Raw genomic sequence first — 20,483 nt, 5'->3', positions numbered from 1 at the left:
AGCAATGTTTTTTTAAATCATACATCTCTTCAATATAACTCCCTTCCCATCCTCAAAGTAAAAGAAAAAAAATTGAGTTCTCCACTTGCATGCCTTTTGCTAAGTGGCATAATAACAGAGTGCTCTTTTTATTCTGAAAAAGGACTAACTCTTTACATTAAAGTGCAAGAAAATCAAGTTGTCACTTCAACCCACAGCAACTGTCTCTTCCAGCACCTCTGCCAAATGTCACCTTTCTCTCTGGGATTTGGTTCTCCTACCAGGTCTGGGGGAGTCTGCCTCTGCACAGCTTGTAACATCAGTCTCTGTGCCTCCAAGTCTCTGATCCTTTCTCATTTCACCTCATGTATATTAATACAGAGATTAGTTTCACTTTTTCCCTGAATAACTAATCACTTGGCAGCCTACAGCCTACTGTGGCATGGCAGGTCAAAATCAGCTGAAAAGGACAGTGACTTCAAGTTGGAAAATATAATGCTTCGTGAAAACTGCACCCAGGACAGGACCTCGGACTTGTCACCCAGACATGAAAGATTTATTTTCAATTACAAATCCAAGCTTAATGTGAGGGCACCCTGGGGGAGATTCAGATCACTGCTTCTTCTAAATTGACCTTCTACTTGTTTCAATATTTCCTTCACTATTGAACAGTATCCCATGACCCTCTGAGCTGAAGATCCATATTAGCTACTATAGGAATTGCTGGGCTAGGAAAACTTTTGAAGAATTTCTTTAACTGAAGGCCAAGTTACATATAGAATTTCCTCCACGGTGAGCCTTCACTGGTTAACACAGCAATAGATTTGAGGCTTCAGGCAATATTTCTGATGGATTGCAAGAACCAATATCACCATGTCACTTAGGCTTCAGTAGAATCCAAAAGCAAAGAATTATTCCAGTTCTCAGTATTAGGTGGATTTATTGTTAACATCTAATCAAGACTTATCATATGTCCTTTTGGCATCAATAAATAAGATCGCCCGAGGCTAATTGCTGGTGATGCTACTTTGCACTCTGGAATTAGTGATTTGCCTCAGGATATTCTGGGTCCCTGTTCTAGGGCCTTTATGTACACTTAACAGCTGCTCTAAAAAGCATGCCATATGACCCTAATCTAGAGTTCACAAGCTTCTTTTAAGAACCACTAATTGAAACTAAGAAAAGTTTAAAAAAAATCTTTATCATTTAAAATTTGGGAGAGTGGGAAATTTGGATTATCAACTAAAGCTTAATCAGAGGTTTGATTATTGGGAAGTTATTTAGTGTGATTTTCTTTGTATTGTAGCTTTCACTACTTTTAACCGGAGACTTTTCTCTTTCAACATATATCTAGACCACATGCTGTAGAATAGTTACCCATGCTTGGTTTCTGCCTTTGAATCTAACTATAATGTCTATAATCATGGCTAATCATGTTAGAGGATAGTTAACATATTACCTTCACAAGATTTATCTCATGGAGGTTTAGGTTTTCCTCAGTGACTGTGTTTACATAGCATCAAGAATGGTGCTAGATTTTTCTGGTATTTGTAAACCAGGATACTCCAACTACATACCTCTTAGACTCACATAAAAAAAAAAATCATTAATTCTCTCTTGTCATATATATTTTTAACTGTTTTTTTCTGGAATTAAAAGTACTTAGAAATAGGCATCTTTAAGTTCACAAACATTTCTTGCATATCTGCTGTATGTACGGCACTGTGACCCATCAGGGGAAAGGATCAAACAAATGATTACAGTCCAGTGTTGGGACATACCTACAAAGGAACGTTCAGAGTAAACTGGGCATTTAAAGGAGGATGGGCTAACTGTATTTGAAGTTCTCCCAACAACAATATTTGAGCTGAGGCTTGGAGATTGAGTAGAAGCTGATCATTTAAACAAGCCAAAAAACAGTGGTCCTCTGCAGAGAAGACTCAGTGGATGAGAGTGATGGAATCAGAGCCAGGATCCGACTAACTGCAATGACTGTAATATTTTGGTGACTTTGGAGATTTAAAGGGAATATTCAAGATTATTATAGTTCTTAGGATTTTTCTTTTTAAAAAAAATTTGTTTTTAATTAGAAGATAATTACCTTACAATGCTGTATTGGTTTCTACTGTACAACATGAGTCAGCTGCAGGTATACGTATATCTCCTCCCTCTTGGGCCTCCCTCTCACCCTCCTGCTCCTATCCCACCTCTGTAGGTCATCACAGAGCACCAAGCTGAGCTCCCGATGCTATACATCAGCTTCCCACTCGCTATATGTTTTCCACATGGTGGTGTATATGATTCAGTGCTGCTCTCCCAATTCCTCTCACCCTATAGGCTTTTTTGTAAAAGAAAATTTTTATTGAAAAATGCCAAAGGCGGTTCTAAATGTATTAAACATAGTGTAGAGATGCAGGTTTGATCGCTGGGTTGGGAAGCTGCCCTGGAGAAGGAAATGGCAACCCACTCCAATGTTCTTGCCTAGAAAATCCCATGAACAGAGGAGCATGGCGGACTGTAGTCCTGGGGGGTGTCGCAAAAGACTTGAACATAACTTAGCAACTGAACAATAGCGATATTAATATCATCTGATTCCTGGGATATTTTGACAGTCAGCTGAGAGGCACTATACACATTAGCTACATACTCCATCAGGCAAGAGAGCAGAGTGGTAAAAGTTCTACTACAAAGTTCATTCATTATTTATGGATTAATTATTTCAAGGAATGTTTATTCAATGGTAATTAAATATTAGGAACACAAAGATGGCCTCTGTTTAATCAGGGAGATAGGCCGATACACCAGTGATAATCTACTTTGGCCAGAGCTCAGATAGAGGTAACCCAGAGATTGGTTGCTAAACCATCTTGTCTACATGTTTCCTATCTTTTACAGTTTTCAAAGTGCATTTGAAGTGTTCAAAGAAGGAGTTGTTTCTCTGCCCTGTTCATTGCCTTTATTTTGTTCTGTTGGCATCATCTAGGTAATTCAAAGTTGAAAGTGAAAATTTGGTGAAAGTGAAAGTCGCTCAGTCATGTCTGACCCTTTGCGACCCCATGGACTATACAGTGCAGGGAATTCTCTAGGCCAGAATACTGGAGTGGGTAGCCTTTCCCTTCTCCAAACTACCATGTGATTTCCATAATTCTCAAACTTTGTCATTAAAATTATTTTTAGCTAAGGAGAAGTATGGCCTTCCCTGGTGACTCAGCTGGGAAAGAATCTACCTGCAGTGCAGGAGACCCCAGTTCGATTACCGGCTCTGGAAGTTCCCCAGTGAAGGGATAGGCTACCCACTCCAGTATTCTTGGGTTTCCCTGGTGGCTCAGATGTTAAGAATCTCCCTGCAATGCAGGAGACCTGGGTTTGATCCCTGGTTGGGAAGATCCCATGGAGGAGGGCATGGCAACCCACTCCAGTATTCTTGCCTGAGGAATCCCCATAGACAGGGGTGCCTGGTGGGCTACAGTCCATGGAGTCACAAAGAGTCGGACATGACTGAGCAACTGAGCACACACAAAGAGAGTTATAGATTTATTTTTGCTACCTGTTTTGTTTGATGTGTGCATGTGTGTTTGTGTGTGTGTATAATGGGATGTTGGTACTTCTATATGTGATATTAGTGAGATTATTTAATGTTGTTCCAGATTAGCAGTTTTACCTTATTGTATTCCACTTTTTTACACAGTGAGATATTCCTATATTCCAAAATTCAGGATGCTTCAGTTTTTATCTTTTGAAAGTGCTAAAGCTTTTTGTAATCTCTGTAATTATTTTATGTACTTAATTAACTTACTTATGTACTTTATGTACTTAATTAACATACTTTACCAAATTTCTTTGTAAATTTACTTAGTTTTGTAATTACTAAAAATTTTTCATTGCTTTATATATGAAAAGACTATTCAAAAACTTTAACTAAAGGGAAGTCAAAGAACTCAAGAGATTTCCTGCAAAAAAATGACAATTTAGTGCACCAAAGAGAAATAAGAATGTGCTCAAAGATTATGAGAACATGTCAAAATGACATTGGAAGCAATATAGAGAGGCTTCCATTGGCCAAATGTGGGACCATCAAAGCATCAAAATAAATAATAGTAGTAAAAGATTATAATCTCCAGGATATAATAAGAAGCCATGAGACTATACTGCTAAAAGTGAAGGAATGAATGAATCCAAATTGGGGAGAAAGAAAAGCTTTTTCATACAGCAGCCAGTTCCATCTAATAATAAAATGTGGTGAATTTAATATTTGTTTCAAATCAACCAGTGCCCCCCATTATGATACATTGAGATAAAAAACATTATATCTATGACTTTTCTGCCCAAAATTCATAACCTGAGGAAGTATAATCATGAGGGAACATAGCAAATTGTTGAAGAATTGATGGATGAAGCACAAGCTGGAATCAAGATTGCTGGGAGAAATATCAATAACCTCAGATATGCAGATGACACTACCCTTATGCCAGAAAGTGAAGAAGAACTAAACAGCCTCTTGATGAAACTGAAAGAGGAGGGTGAAAAAGTTGGCTTAAAGCTCAACATTCAAAAAACTAAGATCATGGTATCCTGTCCCATCACTTCATGGCAAATAGATGGGAATATAATGAAGAACCTTAGTTGAGGGACATTTTACACCATAACTGACCTACATTTCTCAAAAAATAACAAAGTCAAGAAAAGCAAGTTCAGTTCAGTTCAGTTCAGTCACTCAGTCATGTCAGACTCTTCGTGATCCCATGGACACAGCACGCCAGGCCTCCCTGTCCATTACCAACTCCCGGAGTCTACTCAAACTCATCTCCATGGAGTTGGTGATGCCATCCAGCCACCTCATCCTCTGTCGTCCCCTTCTCCTCCTGCCCCCAATCCCTCCCAGCATCAGGGTCTTTTCCAACGAGTCAGCTCTTCCCATCAGGTGGCCAAAGTATTGGAGTTTCAGCTTCATCAGTCCTTCCAATGAACACTCAGGACTGATCTCCTTTAGGATGGACTGGTTGGATCTCCTTGCTGTCCAATGGACTTCCAAGAGTCTTCTCCAACACCACAGTTCAAAAGCATCAATTCTTCGGCACTCAACTTTCTTTGTAGTCCAACTCTCACACACGTGACCACTGGAAAAACCATAGCCTTGACTAGACGTACCTTTGTTGACAAAGTAATGTCTCTGCTTTTTAATATGCTGTCTAGGTTGGTCATAACTTTCCTTCCAAGGAATAAGTGTCTTTTAATTTCATGGCTGCAGTCACCATCTGCAGTGATTTTGGAGCCCCATAAAATAAAGTCTGTCTCTGTTTCCATTGTCTTCCCATCTATTTGCCATAAAGTGATGGGACAGAATATCATGATCTTAGTTTTTTGAATGTTGAGCTTTAAGCCAACTTTTTCACTCTCCTCTTTCAGTTTCATCAAGAGGCTGTTTAGTTCTTCTTCACTTTCTAGCATAAGGGTGGTGTCATCTGCATATCTGAGGTTATTGATATTTCTCCCAGCAATCTTGATTCTAGCTTGTGCTTCATCCAGACCAGTGTTTCTTATGATGTACTCTGCATATAAGTTAAATAAGCAAAAATAAGAAAAGCGAAGACAGACCAACAAACTGTTTGAAATTGAGGAGATTAAGTGGAGAACTAAATTCCATTTGTGATTCCAGATTTGATGAGAAAGAAATTGAGAGGGAGGGAAGGAAAGATGAAAGAAGAGAAGGAAGGAAGGAAGAGGAGAGAAAAGAGGAAGGCAGGAAGGCATTGGGTTGTAGGAAATTTGGGTGAAGAAATACATGGTAATTTTTAATTCTGGTTTTTGAAAAATTTTTGTAATACTGAAAGTATTCAAAAATAAAAAAAATATAAATCATTAAATCAGTCAATTACCTTTTAATAGGGAGCAATATAGTAAAAGCAGCACCTAGTAAAGACCAGATTTTGCTAGTCATACCTTTGAATGATGTGTATCTTCTCAAATATTCTATGATGATAGAAATTAAAAAAAAAAAAAAACCAATCTGACAGTATTCATATGAAATTACGTTGTATCATCAGTTTTCTTCATTGCCCAGACTTTATTTCCTATCCTTCTTCTTTTATTATTTGTGTCCTCAGGGATCAGCTAGTGTGGGATTGAGGAACACAGCCTGCCTCCTTCCTCCTCAGATCGCAGCTCTGGGCAGTTGACTACTGCTGCTTGTTTTATAATGGTCAAAGTGACTCAAATATCACTTTTTTTAATTGGGTTTGTTTTGTTTTGTTTTTTGCTATTTCATCCCAGAGTCCAAAGTAAATATGTGCAACTAATATGTGTTAGCAGTTTTGGTAACTATTCTAAAATAGTATTTTTCTTTTTTCACATAGGCTTTGCCCAAGATGGTCCTATTTTAATTCCTTTAAAATTACTGCCACCCACTTTATGTCTAAAAGCATTTTCCCCAGAGGTTGTCTGCTGTGAGGGTTTGCTCCTAAATTTTCACTCTTCTGTTGCCATCAAAGAAAGACAGTTTCATTTGGAAAGTTTAGTTGTTGGTCTCCATGTGGTAACAGAATTGTAATATATTAATTCCTGTTCAGCAAACAGGTATAGCATGGCCACTGGGGGTGGATGTAGTGAAACATTCAGTTCAGAAAAAAATTAAGATGAGCAAATTACAAACATGAATTATAATTATGAAGTACATACACACACACACACATACTACATAAGAGAAACCAAAATATGTTAGACAGTTAGATATTTATAAAAATTTGTATAGCCCTTACTGTTCCTGAAGCAACATAGTATAGTTTTAAACTGTGTAGTAATTCCTGAAAACTTTTCTCTATATGGCAACCACTGTGGGTCCCTCATTGTAAACTATGCATGTAAATCACTAGCCACATTCCTGCCTAATCAAGACAATTAGAAATAAACAATGTGATTTCTTGTCTATGGGCCTTTTAGAAAGGAGATTTCTCTTTTTTCACTTCTTTGTGAGAAAGATTACCCAGAAAACACAGAAATTTTGTCAGTTTTGGTAGCAGGTTTCTTTTCCAGATTGAAGTAGATAAGCACACAGTAGCCTAATTCAGGGAATGCTGGATAAGCTTTTCTTGACACAGAGACCAATAAGTATGAACATTAACAATCTTAGGTTGGGGTGGAGAATGGAGGCCGTGGCACTGGATCTGGGGTTGAGGATGATGTTTTCCCCAGCATCTTTTCACACACACACACACACACACACACACACATATATATTTGTTTATTTGGCTGCACCAGGTCTTAGTTGAGGCATGCAAGATCTTTTGTTGTGTCACATAAGATCTTTAAGTTGTGGCATGTGGAATCTAGTTCCCTGATGAGGGATTGAACCTGGACCCCCTGCATTGGGAGCAGAGAGTCTTAGCCACTCAACCTCTAGGGAAGTCCCTTGGGCCATTCTTATAATGGAAGTAATATACATAATTCAGGGCTAAGCAAATCATGGTCTTTTCCTCTCCATTACTATCTATATTCAGAAGGCATTGATTAAAATAAATATTTTAGTCCTGTTTGGCCGAAGGAGTCACAGAATGTTAAAATTACATTATAATATAGAAGGATCAGTCTCATCTGTTGACCTTGGGCATGTTGAAAATATTGGGAATTTGGGGGCAAAAAATAAAATATCAACAGGTGTTTTCTTTCCATACATCTTTTAGCATTCACCTGCTTTCCCATTGTATTCCTTCATAATCAGCTACCAGGAACAAGAGCCTTGGTCAGTAATACAGTTTCCTTTTCCCAAACATGGGACATTAAAAAGCAAATTATCTCACAAGAAACAAATAAGCCAATGTACTGAAATATAAAAGCTTAGAAATACCACTGAGTAATATGATATTAAGATATCAGCGTCATTTCAGAGCACTTTTTTCCTGGAGGATATATACAAAAAAGAAATTATTTTGACTTTATCCTTTGTTATTTTCCGAGAAGAATTTGGACAGTAGCTCTCAAGAGAACACAAAAACGAGGAAGCTAGCTAAAGATGATGTATAATTAAATATACTATGTGTGTTCTTTTCCCTACTCAGACCCCAAATTATCCAATTTGAGGAATTTTTTAGTCATCATATTTTAAACAATCTTGACTCAAAAAACAAAGAGAAACTAACCAATTATATCTTAACATGAGGGTTTTATTTTGATATTACAGTCCCCCATCAAAACAGAGTATTTTTCAAAAGTGAGTTTGGTGACAGAATATAAGGAAAACTTGTTTGCTCCAAGGCTGAGCAACTAGTCAGAAAGATTGTATGAATCTAAAAAGAAAAGAGTATCTAGAGTAAGTCAGTGACATGAGTAGAAGACAGAGATAGAGTGTAAGGGAGGAATTGACCGGAGTTGGCAACTAAGAAGATCAGGAGAGTTAGTATCTCGGAGTTCTGATTGGATTTTTAGCCAGAGAGTTTGAGGTATTAGTCACATAGTTTTAAATATCTTTATGTTTAAGGTGCCTAGGACACAGTCTTTTACCCAGTGATTTGTTCCATTTTTTATGCTATGACTTAGTGTAATTTTGGATAATTGATTTTAAGTTTTTTTTAAGATGCTATAAGATTTCTTTTAACTGTATATAGAGGTGGTTCTGTTTATAAGGAGATAATTGACATGCTTTACAGTATTATACAAACACAAAACTATTTGACTAATTTTCCAGAGTGATTTAAATGATGCAATTAAAACTGGAATTATAGAGGAGATACTACATTTAGTTATTGTAGAGATAATTTATTACTACATTTTTTTATTTTACATGCTATGTACTGAATAATCATTATCAGTAAGTTAGTTTTTGTGTGAATGTAGAGATTTATTTGACTGTAACTGGACTCATTCAATATTATTTCAAGAGGAATTAAATACAAACCTTGGGTTTTGCACCGTGTCATAAGTTATATTTAGATATTAAATTTTGATCTGAATATATTTTATCTATATCTATATTTTGATATAGAATTATAAGCAATAAACCACCTAGAATGTATTCTTATTCTCTCAATTCACCTCTCTGTCTCACACGCACACAAACAGAGACACACTCATATCTCCTTTATCCTTCAAGAGTCCTTTCTTTCTAATGCACAGTAATCCTTCCATAATGTTGTTTTCAGAGTTCATACCATCAGCCTATTTTTATAGGTCAAAATATTTGTAACAAATTCCTTCAGGAATTTAAACTAATGGTTCTTATTATACCAAAATTCACTTAATAGCAAATAAAGTAAAAGAGTTCCTTGTCATCTTGTTTTATGTTTTAATATACTCTCATATATATGAATATTACATATTCACAATATTCTTTTATGTAAGAAGATATCATGAAATTTTCCTTAAATTGTTATGTAGATTCAGTAAAAGATGAGTTAACCAGAAAGATATGTGTCTTTGGAACCTATTTTTAAAAACTTCCATCTCAATAATGATTTAATATTTCCAGGATTGTACACACACACACTCACTCACCTGATAGACTAGCGATTGGTCTTTTGTTTCTTAGCATTTTGGGTCTTGTAGGAAAAGAAAGACTAATCATATGTATTTCTTAGTGTTTTTCAAAATTATCCAGGAAGATTTGACTTCATCTATTGTTTCCCACAATGACCCTAAAGAATTTCTGGTTCATATAACCATTTTGAGAATGTATTGAGTTATTCAGTCGATAGAGATTATTGTCACAGTCTGTTTTTCACAAATGTAATTGACTTCCTGTTTTTTAAAAAAGTAAATTAGAAGTATATGTTATATTGAATAAAATAATTTTTATCACAAGCATTGTGATATGTTAAGTTTCTATAATGGGTCTTCAGTAAGAGAGTAAATCTACTTTTTAAAATTAATTAGTTCCATAAACTTGCAGAGATTGGAAAATACATCCCTTAATATACTTAATCAATTTATATATAATATATCTCTAAATATTTTCTATGTAATAAATTAATAATCTATAAAATAGAACATTGTATAAAATACTTTTTACTTTTTCATTTATATTTCAGGGAAGTAAAATTTGCCACCCCAAATGTGACTTTGGAATGAGGATTATTTTAGGCTGTTTATTTTTAAGAAACAGAAGACTCAATAAGTCTTTCTTTTACCTCCCCCTTGAGCTGCCTAAAGATAAAAGGGCCCATAACAGGAACTGTCTCCAGGGATAACTATGAAGAATATGGGCTCAATGTGGTGGGAGAGTTTAGCAGTTCATATAAATTAAAGTCAGCTCTGTGTCCCATGTCTCTGCCTGGTCCATCTTTTTAAAATTTAATTTAATGTTTTAATTTTTTGTTTTTGGTTTTTACATTGTTGTGCTGTTTTCTGCCGCACAACAATACAATCAGCCATAATTTTACATACATCCTCTTCCTCCTTTCCTCCCTCCCAAGCCTTCGAAGCCACCCCCATCCCATCCTCTTGGTCATCACAGAGGGCCACACTGGGCTCCATGTGCTCTAAAACAACTTCTCACCAGCTCTCCATCTTATGCCTGATAGTGTAGATATGCTGATGCTACTTTCTCCCTTCATCCCACTCTCTTTCTCCCCCACTGTGTCCACAAGTCCATTTTCTACATCTGCATCTCCATTTTGCCTGGCCCACCTTCACGTGAATCTCCTTCATTCCCATTGAAGTCCCAAACCAGCATCCTCTTTTGTCTTTAGCTGAAATGGCGTTTAAGGTGAAGGCTTCAACCATTTTGGCAAAGTTTTCCTAAGTCTTTCTTATGTATACATGTTATGAAAGTTTGTTTATTGGTTCCTTCAGAGGTAGCATTTCTTTGTGGAAAGGTCAGCAAGGTGATTTTCCTTAGTTTCAAGAGAGTCAGATTTATAATGCCCCAGGATCTTAATACTAAAACAGCAGATAAAAATATTGTATTCAATAGTTCCTGAACATAGGGTTCACTTTTATTTATGCTGAAAGTAAGGAAGCCACTCTGCTTTCACAACATTCCAAAATCATGAGGTACTCTGAACCCATGTCTCTCCTGTTAGTATAAATATTAGCAGTTTGCCCTCGGCTAAAGTACAGGCCACTGTAAAGATATAATTCAGCGTGTTGGGCTGAAGTGGCCATAAGTAAAGGTTCTGTCTCAAAACTATCAAAAGAAGTTGAAGTAGCAAACCCAGCACAGTATTTCCCGTTGTTACCTTTTAAATAAGAACCATCAGTGAAGCATGAGAAGTACATGTTACCCAAAAGAATTTTCTGTAGGTCATCAGGAGGAGTCAGGAGGTGGTACGTGAGCATTAAGCAGTTGTGAGGGACCTCATCAGAGACAGAGGGGAGAAGCGTAGCAGGGTTAAGGTTGTTACAACATAGAAGAGTTATGTGAGGAGCGGTTAACAAAAGAACTTCATAAGACATGAGGTGGCTGGCAAAGAAATGTTGAGTGTGATGAGAGTCTAGGAGGGCTTCTACTCTGTGGTATACAAAAATAGTTAAAGGGGATAGCAATCTTCTCAGTGGCCCTAAGGGCCTTAAGGGCAGTGGTCATAATGGCTCTAAACCAAGGGGGATATCCCTGTGCCAGGGGGTCCATTTGCTGGCTATTGCATGCATGGGTCAGTGGTGGTCCCCATGTTTATGGGCGAGTACATCCAAGTCATTCATTTCCTTTTTATATATAAAAAAAAGAAAAGAGAAAGAATCTGGTCATTAGGATACCCAAGGGTCAGGTAAGTTCATCAAACTCTTCTTTAAGGCCTCAAAAGCTATGTCATCATCCAGCTCTTCCCATAAAATTAGGTCAAGGTCGTTACTGTTGAGTAAAACATATAGAAATTTGTCCATAAGAGAAAAATTTTGGAATCCAGTTTTGGCAGTAGCTGACTAGCTTAACTCCAGGAGTTGGTGATGGACAGGGAGGCCTGGCATACTACAGTCCATGGGGTTGCAAAGAATGGGACATGACTGAGCAACTGAACTGAGCTGAACTGAAGACACCATGAAATCTATCTGGATCTAGGTAAAGCCCTTGTTCTATTAATAACGTCAGATGCCCTTAATATTGAGCCCAGGTTTGAACAAACTGCAAATTTCCCTTGGAAACCTCATGTCCCTTTAAGGCTGAAAGTCTTAGCAAGTGGTTGTTGCCTTCTTGTAAAAAGGCTTGAAGACAGCAAGGAAGCAAATCTCTACATATTGCACCAAAGTAGAACCTCTGAGGAACTTTGTGTCATCCAGGTCATCCTTCAGGATTGCAAATAATAAAAACTCTCAGACATTGTTTTACTGGTTAGGTGAATTGTTTTTCTTCCTAAGTGAAAACAAAAAGTTATTGGCTATCTTCAACAACTGGAATACTAAAGGATGTGCCACATAATCAATTACTGTAAAGGATTCCCTTCCAGCAGGAATGGATATCAGCAGAGCATAAAGGTTAAGAATAACAGGGTGTCAAGGGATAACAATTTGTTTATTGCTCAGAGATCCTGGACAGACTTTCACCTTTGGCTTTTAGGTTTTCTCATCAGTAAAATGGTAGTATTACAGGGACTAGTACAAGGGAAAATGAGGCCTTGAGTCTTGTAATCTTCTATTATGGGCTTCATGCCTTCTTTACTGTAGGGTATTGATTAATTCTGGGAAAAGATTTTGAGGGATCTATTTGAACTTTTTTTTTTTTTTTTAAATGTATTTTTGGCTGTGTTGGGTCTTAGTTGCTGCACGCTGGCTTTCTCTAGTTGTGGATCGCTGGAGCTTCTCTTGCTGCGGAGCCTGGGCTCTAGAACACCTGGCTCAGTAGTTATGGCACATGTGCTTAGCTGCTCCACGGAATGTTGGATCTTTCTGGTCCAGGAAGGGATCCAACCCATATCCCCTGCATTGGTGGGCAGATTCTTAACCACTGGACCAGCAGGGAAGTTCCCATCTGAATCTTGATAAGAGATGTGATGTGGAATTACCAACATCAGTTGATGATTTACCCATAAGGAAGGTGGTAACTGATGTCGTAGGGCCAAAGATCAGTGTTTCCAGAATCAGCCCTAGTAACATCAGAGACAGAATGAATAAAATATGTCAAAGAGTAATTTAATTCCACTGGTAGGTTACTTTGATGATTGCTGTAAAGTTCTAGAATTGTCTTCCCCTTTTGGGAGAGAGCAATTCTGGCATGATACTTCTCTAAGAAGTCTTGGCCTCACTGATGTGTATCTTTCAAAGGGCCTAAACAAAGGCAATAGATTCAGAGACAGGAACCTCTTGAGGTTCAACCCCACTGGTTGAACTTTGTAGTATTCCCAAGCAGAGCTGCTTTATAGGAATGTGTTTGAACATGGAGAGTGTGACTTTAGTGTTATTTAGGACTGGAAGAGATTCGTCCCCAAATCTGGAGTAATTTTTCTCCAAGCCGATCAAGAGGGAGGGTTGGGAAGAGCCTCTGTGGTCTTTTGGAGCCCCATCATTGAGAAGTGGAAGGAACATAGAAAGGCAGGTTGGAAAACTGAAGGTGCCTACAGCACTTAAATTTGTAACAATCTCTTTTTCAATTTCATGGCTCTTTTCAATAATAGAAGAAACCAGGGTAGTTTGGGTTTTGTTTGTTGTTGTAAGTCATATCCAACTCTTTTGCGACCCCATGGACTGTAGCCCTCCAGGCTCCACTGCCCATGGGCCTTCCCAGGCAAGAATACTGGAGTGGTTTGTCATTTCCTTCTCCAGAGGATCTTCCTGATGCAGGGATCAAATCCATGTCTCCTACATTGCAGGCTGATTCTTTACTCTGAGCCACCAGGAAAGACTTAGGTATTATTCAGGGATCTTCATTTGCTGGAGCTGAAGATTAAGAATGTTGATGTTTTTCCTTTTAGGTGACTCATTTAGAGTGAGAGCAAGCTGGCTTGTCAGATTAACTAAACAGGAGTGGATGTGGTTTCCCATTCCATCCTGATTCTTTTCACTAGAAGAAAAGGTCTCAGTTTAGCCCATTCATAAATATAGAGTTTAAAGTTACCAGGATAGAATCAACATCTGAAAGAAGAAAAGAATTTTCTCTAAAAATAATCTGAAGTTGATTGTAATAGTTATGACCAGTTTCATCAGATTTTTGTGTGCAAGCCTGAATTTTGTCCAATCAACAGGCTTAGGTAAATCCCTAGGAATTGCCTGATGAGTTACCGGTGATTGCTTGAGCCTGATCAGATAGTAAAGTAGCAGGCTGCTCTTTCAATTGTGATTCTAGAGACCTTTCAGGATATTCTCAATTAGCAGTTTTCATCCAGTACTGGGTCTGGCCTTCACCAACAAACTTATGAACTAGCTGAGATAGGTCAGACAAACCAGGTAGATAAGTCTGAATGACTATATTAAATTCCTTAGTAATTCTGTGAGGATCTTTTATTACTTTGGGAAAATCTTTAACTATGGTTTCAAGGAAAAGGGAAGTTTGGCAAGAGACTTAGTGTGGAGGAATTTAGCATATAGAGAAGGTGTAGGTGATATAAGATCTTCCCTGGAGGTTCAGTGGTAAAGAATTTGGCTGCAATGCAGGAGACCCAGGTTCAATCTCTGGGTCAGGAAGATACCCTGGAAGAGGAAATGGCAACCCCCCCTAGTATTCTTGCCTGGGAAATCCCACGGACAGAGGATCCTGTCGGGCTACAGTCCATGGGATTGCAAGAGCTGGACACAGCTTAGTGCAACTAAACCACCACCTTAGTGCACCTCTAACCACCACCAGGTTAGGGGGAAGGAGGAAGATGGCACCAGAGGTAGGTCCTGAGACAAGGAAGCCAGGGAAGGAGCATGAGGTTTTACAAGCATTTTCTCTTGCTTTTTTTTCCCCTCAATTCATCTTAAACATCTTATTTTGCAGAGAAGCAATTTTAGGCTCCTGATAACATTTGGAAACCTCAGAATACCCATTAAAATAAGTATTGCATTAAGTTTCTGGAAATGTTGAAACATTGTCCAATTTGGTTTTTAGAAAAATGAGTTTGGGGATTTTAAAAATTCCTCATAATGGCCACTGATATCTAAATCACCTTTAGTTAGGTTGGTCCATTTGGTTAGAAATATGCCTGAGGAAAGACTATAGTTTTTAAACATAAAATTGGTCAGAGTCTCTGTAAATGGGCATGCTCAAAACTTTAGATAGTAGGGATCCCATTTCTCAAAGGTTTCTACCTAGAGTAAAAGGATAATTTTCAAATAGCATAAACATCTCAAGGAACTCAAACAGCCTGCAGGTCTAATACCAGCCAGTTCAGAAGGAACACTCTAGTTCTGAAGGCCCCAAGGCAAAGTCTGCTCCGTACAGCTCTAATATAACAGCCCAATTCAAAGGGAGTCAGGCCAAAGGCTTAATACCACAGTGCTAATAAAATAGCCCCTCTTCCAAAAGGAATTGAGTCAAAGACTGAACCGACACAGTTATAATGAAACAGCCCCTGACCCAGTGGAATGAACCAAAGGCTAGCCAATTCCAGGAGGAACAGCCCCCAACCCCCGTTCCAGAAGGAATCCTGCCAAAGATGAGCACAGTTCCAATTCAAAACGGCCAATTTCAAAAATCAGTTCAGTTCAGTTCAGTCGCTCAGTCGTGTCCGACTCTTTGTGACCCCATGAATCGCAGCACGCCAGGCCTCCCTGTCCATCACCAACTCCTGGAGTTGACTCAAACTCATGCCCATGGAGTCGGTGATGCCATCCAGCCACCTCATCCTCTGTCGTCCCCTTCTCCTCCTGCCCCGAATCCCTCCCAGCATCAGGGTCTTTTCCAATGAGTCAACTCTTTGCATGAGGTGGCCAAAGTACTGGAGTTTCAACTTCAGCATCAGTCCTTCCAATGAACACACAGGACTGATCTCCTTTAGGATGGACTGGTTGGATCTCCTTGCAGTCCAAGGGACTCTCAAGAGTCTTCTCCAACACCACAGTTCAAAAGCATCTATTTTTCGGCACTCAGCTTTCTTCACCGTCCAACTCTCATATCCATACATGACCACTGGAAAAACCATAGCCTTGACCAGATGGACCTTTGTTGGCAAAGTAATATCTCTGCTTTTTAATATGCTTTCTAGTTTGGTCATAACTTTCCTTCCAAGGAGTAAGCGTCTTTTAATTTCATGGCTACAATCACCATCTGCAGTGATTTTGGAGCCCCAAAAAATAAAGTCTGACACTGCTTCCACTGTCTCCCCATCTATTTTCCATGAAGTGATGGGACCAGATGCCATGATCTTAGTTTTCTGAATGTTAAGCTTTAAGCCAACTTTTTCACTCTCCCCTTTCACTTTCATCAAGAGGCTTTTTAGTTATTCTTCACTTTCTGCCATAAGGGTGGTATCATCTGCATACCTGAGGTTATTGATATTTCTCCCAGCAATCTTGATTCCAGCTTGTGCTTCTTCCAGCCCAGCGTTTCTCATGATGTACTCTACATATAAGTAAGCAGGCAAATTCAAAAATCAGGCATATGTCAAATAACTCACACACATACAGAACAAAGTCTTAGCCAGAAAAGACATAGCCTTAAAAGAGATGCCCAGTAAAACCTGGAGGGCTTCAAAATGCAAATAGGGCAGAAGCTTATGTCCAGAAGAAAGACTAACTCTTAGATCCCAGGGCTGACAAGAAAAGCAGTGAGCAGCAATGAGTTCAATGTGAGCTTCACACTTGTCTACCACCACAAGCCTGGAAATCATCAGGGTCTTCTTTGGATCTCCATGCATGCCACCTAAATGTTGACTTAAATAGACTGCCAGCAATTTCTCCAGTAGAAATGAGTTTGCTTGGGATCAACAAAGAATTGCAGTTTGGGGTCTCCAACTGTGGCCAGCCACATGCCAGTCCCCCCACAGCAAGGAGAGAAGGACTTTTTTTAAAAAGGGAAAAGGAAGGTGGGAGCATATAGCAAACAGAGTCTGTTGGAGGACTTTGGAGAGTTTGAAGTATAGTGGCTTTTCAGGGACTGAGTTGTGAGAGTCTCTCATTGGCTGAGCTCTTGCCAGGCAAGGAAAGCTTTTCTTCCTGTTGGGCTCTGCTATTGTCATAGTGCATGAGAGCTCCTCTTTCTGACTTCCCAACTCTATTTTAATTGAGGTTTCTGTTTATCAGTTTTGCACTATCCATCTCCTTTTTTAAAGTTGCTTTTTTACTCTGTCAGTTTAGATCTTTGTAACCTCTCCCCACCCTCATTCTTTCTATTAATCAACATATATTCCTCTTCATTATTAAATTCACTATGAAATGGAGCTTTGAACATTGGAGAAATATGAATCTCAGCTTTTCAAGAATCTTCAAATGTTCTATATTGTTTTCTAACTTCTTATATTATCTCAGTTTAGCATCTTGGGCATTCTAAAATGTAATCTCAAATTATATCAGCTACAGTGATATTTAACCATGGCGCATCATCAATAAATATGTGCATATACCTATACATACAAAGAGTTGCATATAATTTTATGCACAAGTCTTAGAAAAATACACCTGTTCTGTGTCCTCATATCCTGCCACTCTGCTACACATACCTTAAATTCCAACCATATTAGACCATGAGCAACTTGAGGACTGACAGTTTTTATGCAAAAACCCTCCCTCATACACCCCATGATACTATCTCAAATATCTCCACCAAGTAAGTCAGCCCCTAGAATGTCTCTCTTGAGGTCTTTCACAATGTTTTCATTCTCTCTTTACCTGCTACCTGTTACCTGGATAGCTTGGGAAACGTTTGGGAAAGATAAATATCATTTTCCAGATTTTAGTCTCTGATATTCTTCCTAAAGTAAATTCGTTTATTCTGGTGGAAAATAATTTTTCCCTAAAGAACTTGGGCTTTGCTCATCTTGATGAAAACAGGTTTCAGTTTTATTTAAATTTTATATCTGTTTGACTCATGTCAACTCAAAAGGGTGTTCTTTGATGTCTTTTGATTTCTATTTTCCAGGTTTCTTGAGCACAGGGGATCAGGCTGCAAAAGGAAACTATGGACTCCTTGATCTCATACAGGCTTTAAGATGGACTAGTGAGAATATTGGATTCTTTGGTGGTGACCCCTTAAGAATCACTGTTTTTGGATCTGGTGCTGGGGGCTCATGTGTCAATCTGCTGACTTTATCCCATTATTCTGAAGGTAACCGTTGGAGCAATTCAACCAAAGGTATTATGCAGGTTGCAAATTTTGACAATTTTGGTGTCTGCATGCCACCACCATCAATAGTATGTGATGCTCTGTATATATTTCTCTGTTTAAACTAAATGTTAGAATGAACTCAATAACTGTTTAAAACCTTGTTTCTTCAGCTTCTCTATGCATGTTTAAATTTTTGTCAAACTCTTTGTTTCCTGTGGAGCTTGGTATGGATGCCCTTACAAGCACACTTCAGAATAATTAACATTACAGTAACTTTTCTCTCCTCCAAAGGGTGATTTTGGGGAAAATCAAAGATGTTCACAGTTCTGTTATGTTGATTCAATAATCAAAATCAAAGACCTGGTTTTTTTTAAAAATTATCATTTAATGCAAGGCTTGTATATAATCTATTTTCTAGATGGTAAACGTTTTAAACCCTTTACTAGTATGAAGATAATAAGGAAGCGGTCGTTAGCTAGTTCGTCTGGAAACGTCATTTTCACTTGCCTGAATAGGGGACAGACGTTTGATTATTTTGCATGCATGATCCAAAATTGTCAAAGCATTAAGGTCACTAGTAGAGCTTTTGATTAAAAAGAAAAATATGTTTGATTTTGTTCTTTTTCTATTTGCAACTCCAAAAATGTTATTTTTTCCCCCTGACGCCTAGCAAAGCAGCCTGGAGCACTAAGGCTGGTTAAATCCATGAGATATTGTTTTTGTCTCCATTTTCTGGCCTTGACATCTTTTTTCCAAGATGCCTGTGCAAGGCTTATCATGCTGCTCTTTATGAACTCCCATTTTACCATGAGTTTAGTTACCCATTCTTATAGCATTATTAACTTGAAATAACCACAAGAACAGAAGTGTTTTGTTGGAGAAGTCTGTAAAGTAAATACTTTCTCTCCATTATACATACAGAATAGATAGGAAAAGAGAGAATACATATCAACATAGACCATCTTATGTTTTCTGCTTTTCCATTGTCAGTTTATAGATATTAAGAAAGTATACACTGTCAGTTTTAAATCCTGAAGCTTGTCAGTTTATAAGACTAAATTTTATTATATGAGCACCAGACACAGAATATTTGTTTTTGGCATCAAAGACATTAATGTCAAATTTCAGAATAACAGTCATTAAATGAGTTTATATATTTGGAGGATCACATATTATTATTGACTTAATTTGTAGACATAGTTTACGTAACTTCTCAGTTGTATTAGTAGAGTTCTGATTCGAGATGACACATGTATGACACATGTATGAGAACTCTTCCAAAGTATGGAGATTTTGGTCTTCAGTGAAATGACTTATTTTGAAATAATAAAGTTAGTTGTTTTTTTCTTTAACTGAGCAGATTAGAATGTTCTAGCTTGAAGACTACACTAATGCCAGTACTTACCTAGGATAATATTAGCCAATCTTTTCAGACTTCTTAGGGTCCTTTGGTCTCAAAGGCTATTTGCACTGATTTTTTCTCAAATTTTTTTCTAAATGTAAAGTGAACATGGGTATCAAAGCCATTTTCAGCCAGTATAAAACTAGCATTTTATAAAGAGATGAATCAATTAGTTCATCAGCTAGTGTTGCTATTCATCAATCAATCTATGTGGTAAACCGTGGCAGATGGCTGTGCAAACAGGTGAAAATGTAGCATTCCAGCACACACACTCTTCAAGGAAATCTATCCATGCCTGGCTAGATAAATGTACTTATGTGTGATCTAGTTCTAAGCTTATTTCTAGTAACAAAGCTGCCTAAATTGACCAGGAGATGCTCAGAAGGGGTCTTGGAATCATCAGGCTAATTTTATCTCCATTGCAGACATAGACTTTAAAGTTTGGGAACTTCCCAGAGCTGCAACAATTCTTAGGCCTGTAACAATCATGGGTACAAGCACTCTCACTAATGATAAAATATATGGATTTTCCCAGTGCCATCTAGATGGCATATTTCAGACTATAGTAAATGTGATATGTATTTTTTCTGGCATATTTAGTTAATGTCATTAAGTCCCTAAAATGGGAAAGAATCTTATAGGAGTCTTATTTTAGCTATAAAGTTTTTAAGCAGTGAAATATGTCTCTGAGCCAATATTGACAAACACAAGTTTAAAAAGTTATTCGTACTATAGGTATTCTCTTTGCTGTAGCAAACTGGAAATATTTTCATAAAGATGTCAGAAATCAAAACAAATATTTATTAGTATTGTTTGACTTTTTGAATATTTTAGAATTATCTGGAAACATTATTACAGGTATTTTGAATTCATATATGTGTTTGGAGAAAAAAATAAAAGGTTTGCTTCTAATTTAGTCATTACTTTAGCACCTTTGTGAAAAAGAGTTCTTATACATTAACACATATGAATGATTGAGCATGTGTTTGAATAACTGAACTACAA

At 37.7% G+C, this 20,483-nt stretch overlaps 1 protein-coding gene across 6 annotated transcripts in view; it reads left to right on the top strand.

The window, feature by feature from the left end:
- Positions 1-20,483, top strand: part of NLGN1 (neuroligin 1) — an 895,563-nt gene that overhangs the window by 869,901 nt on the left and 5,179 nt on the right. For all 6 annotated transcript variants that reach the window (XM_043473710.1, XM_043473708.1, XM_043473706.1 and 3 more), the window contains one exon: positions 17,891-18,103. In XM_043473710.1, the coding sequence (XP_043329645.1) occupies positions 17,891-18,103 (213 nt within the window). The remainder of the gene's footprint in view (positions 1-17,890; positions 18,104-20,483) is intronic.

The sequence above is a fragment of the Cervus canadensis genome, chromosome 7 (genome assembly GCF_019320065.1).
Source record: "Cervus canadensis isolate Bull #8, Minnesota chromosome 7, ASM1932006v1, whole genome shotgun sequence".
NCBI classification, from domain to species: domain Eukaryota; kingdom Metazoa; phylum Chordata; class Mammalia; order Artiodactyla; family Cervidae; genus Cervus; species Cervus canadensis.
Note: the sequence above shows the minus strand (reverse complement) of the source record. Positions and strands in the feature narration are given on the sequence as shown.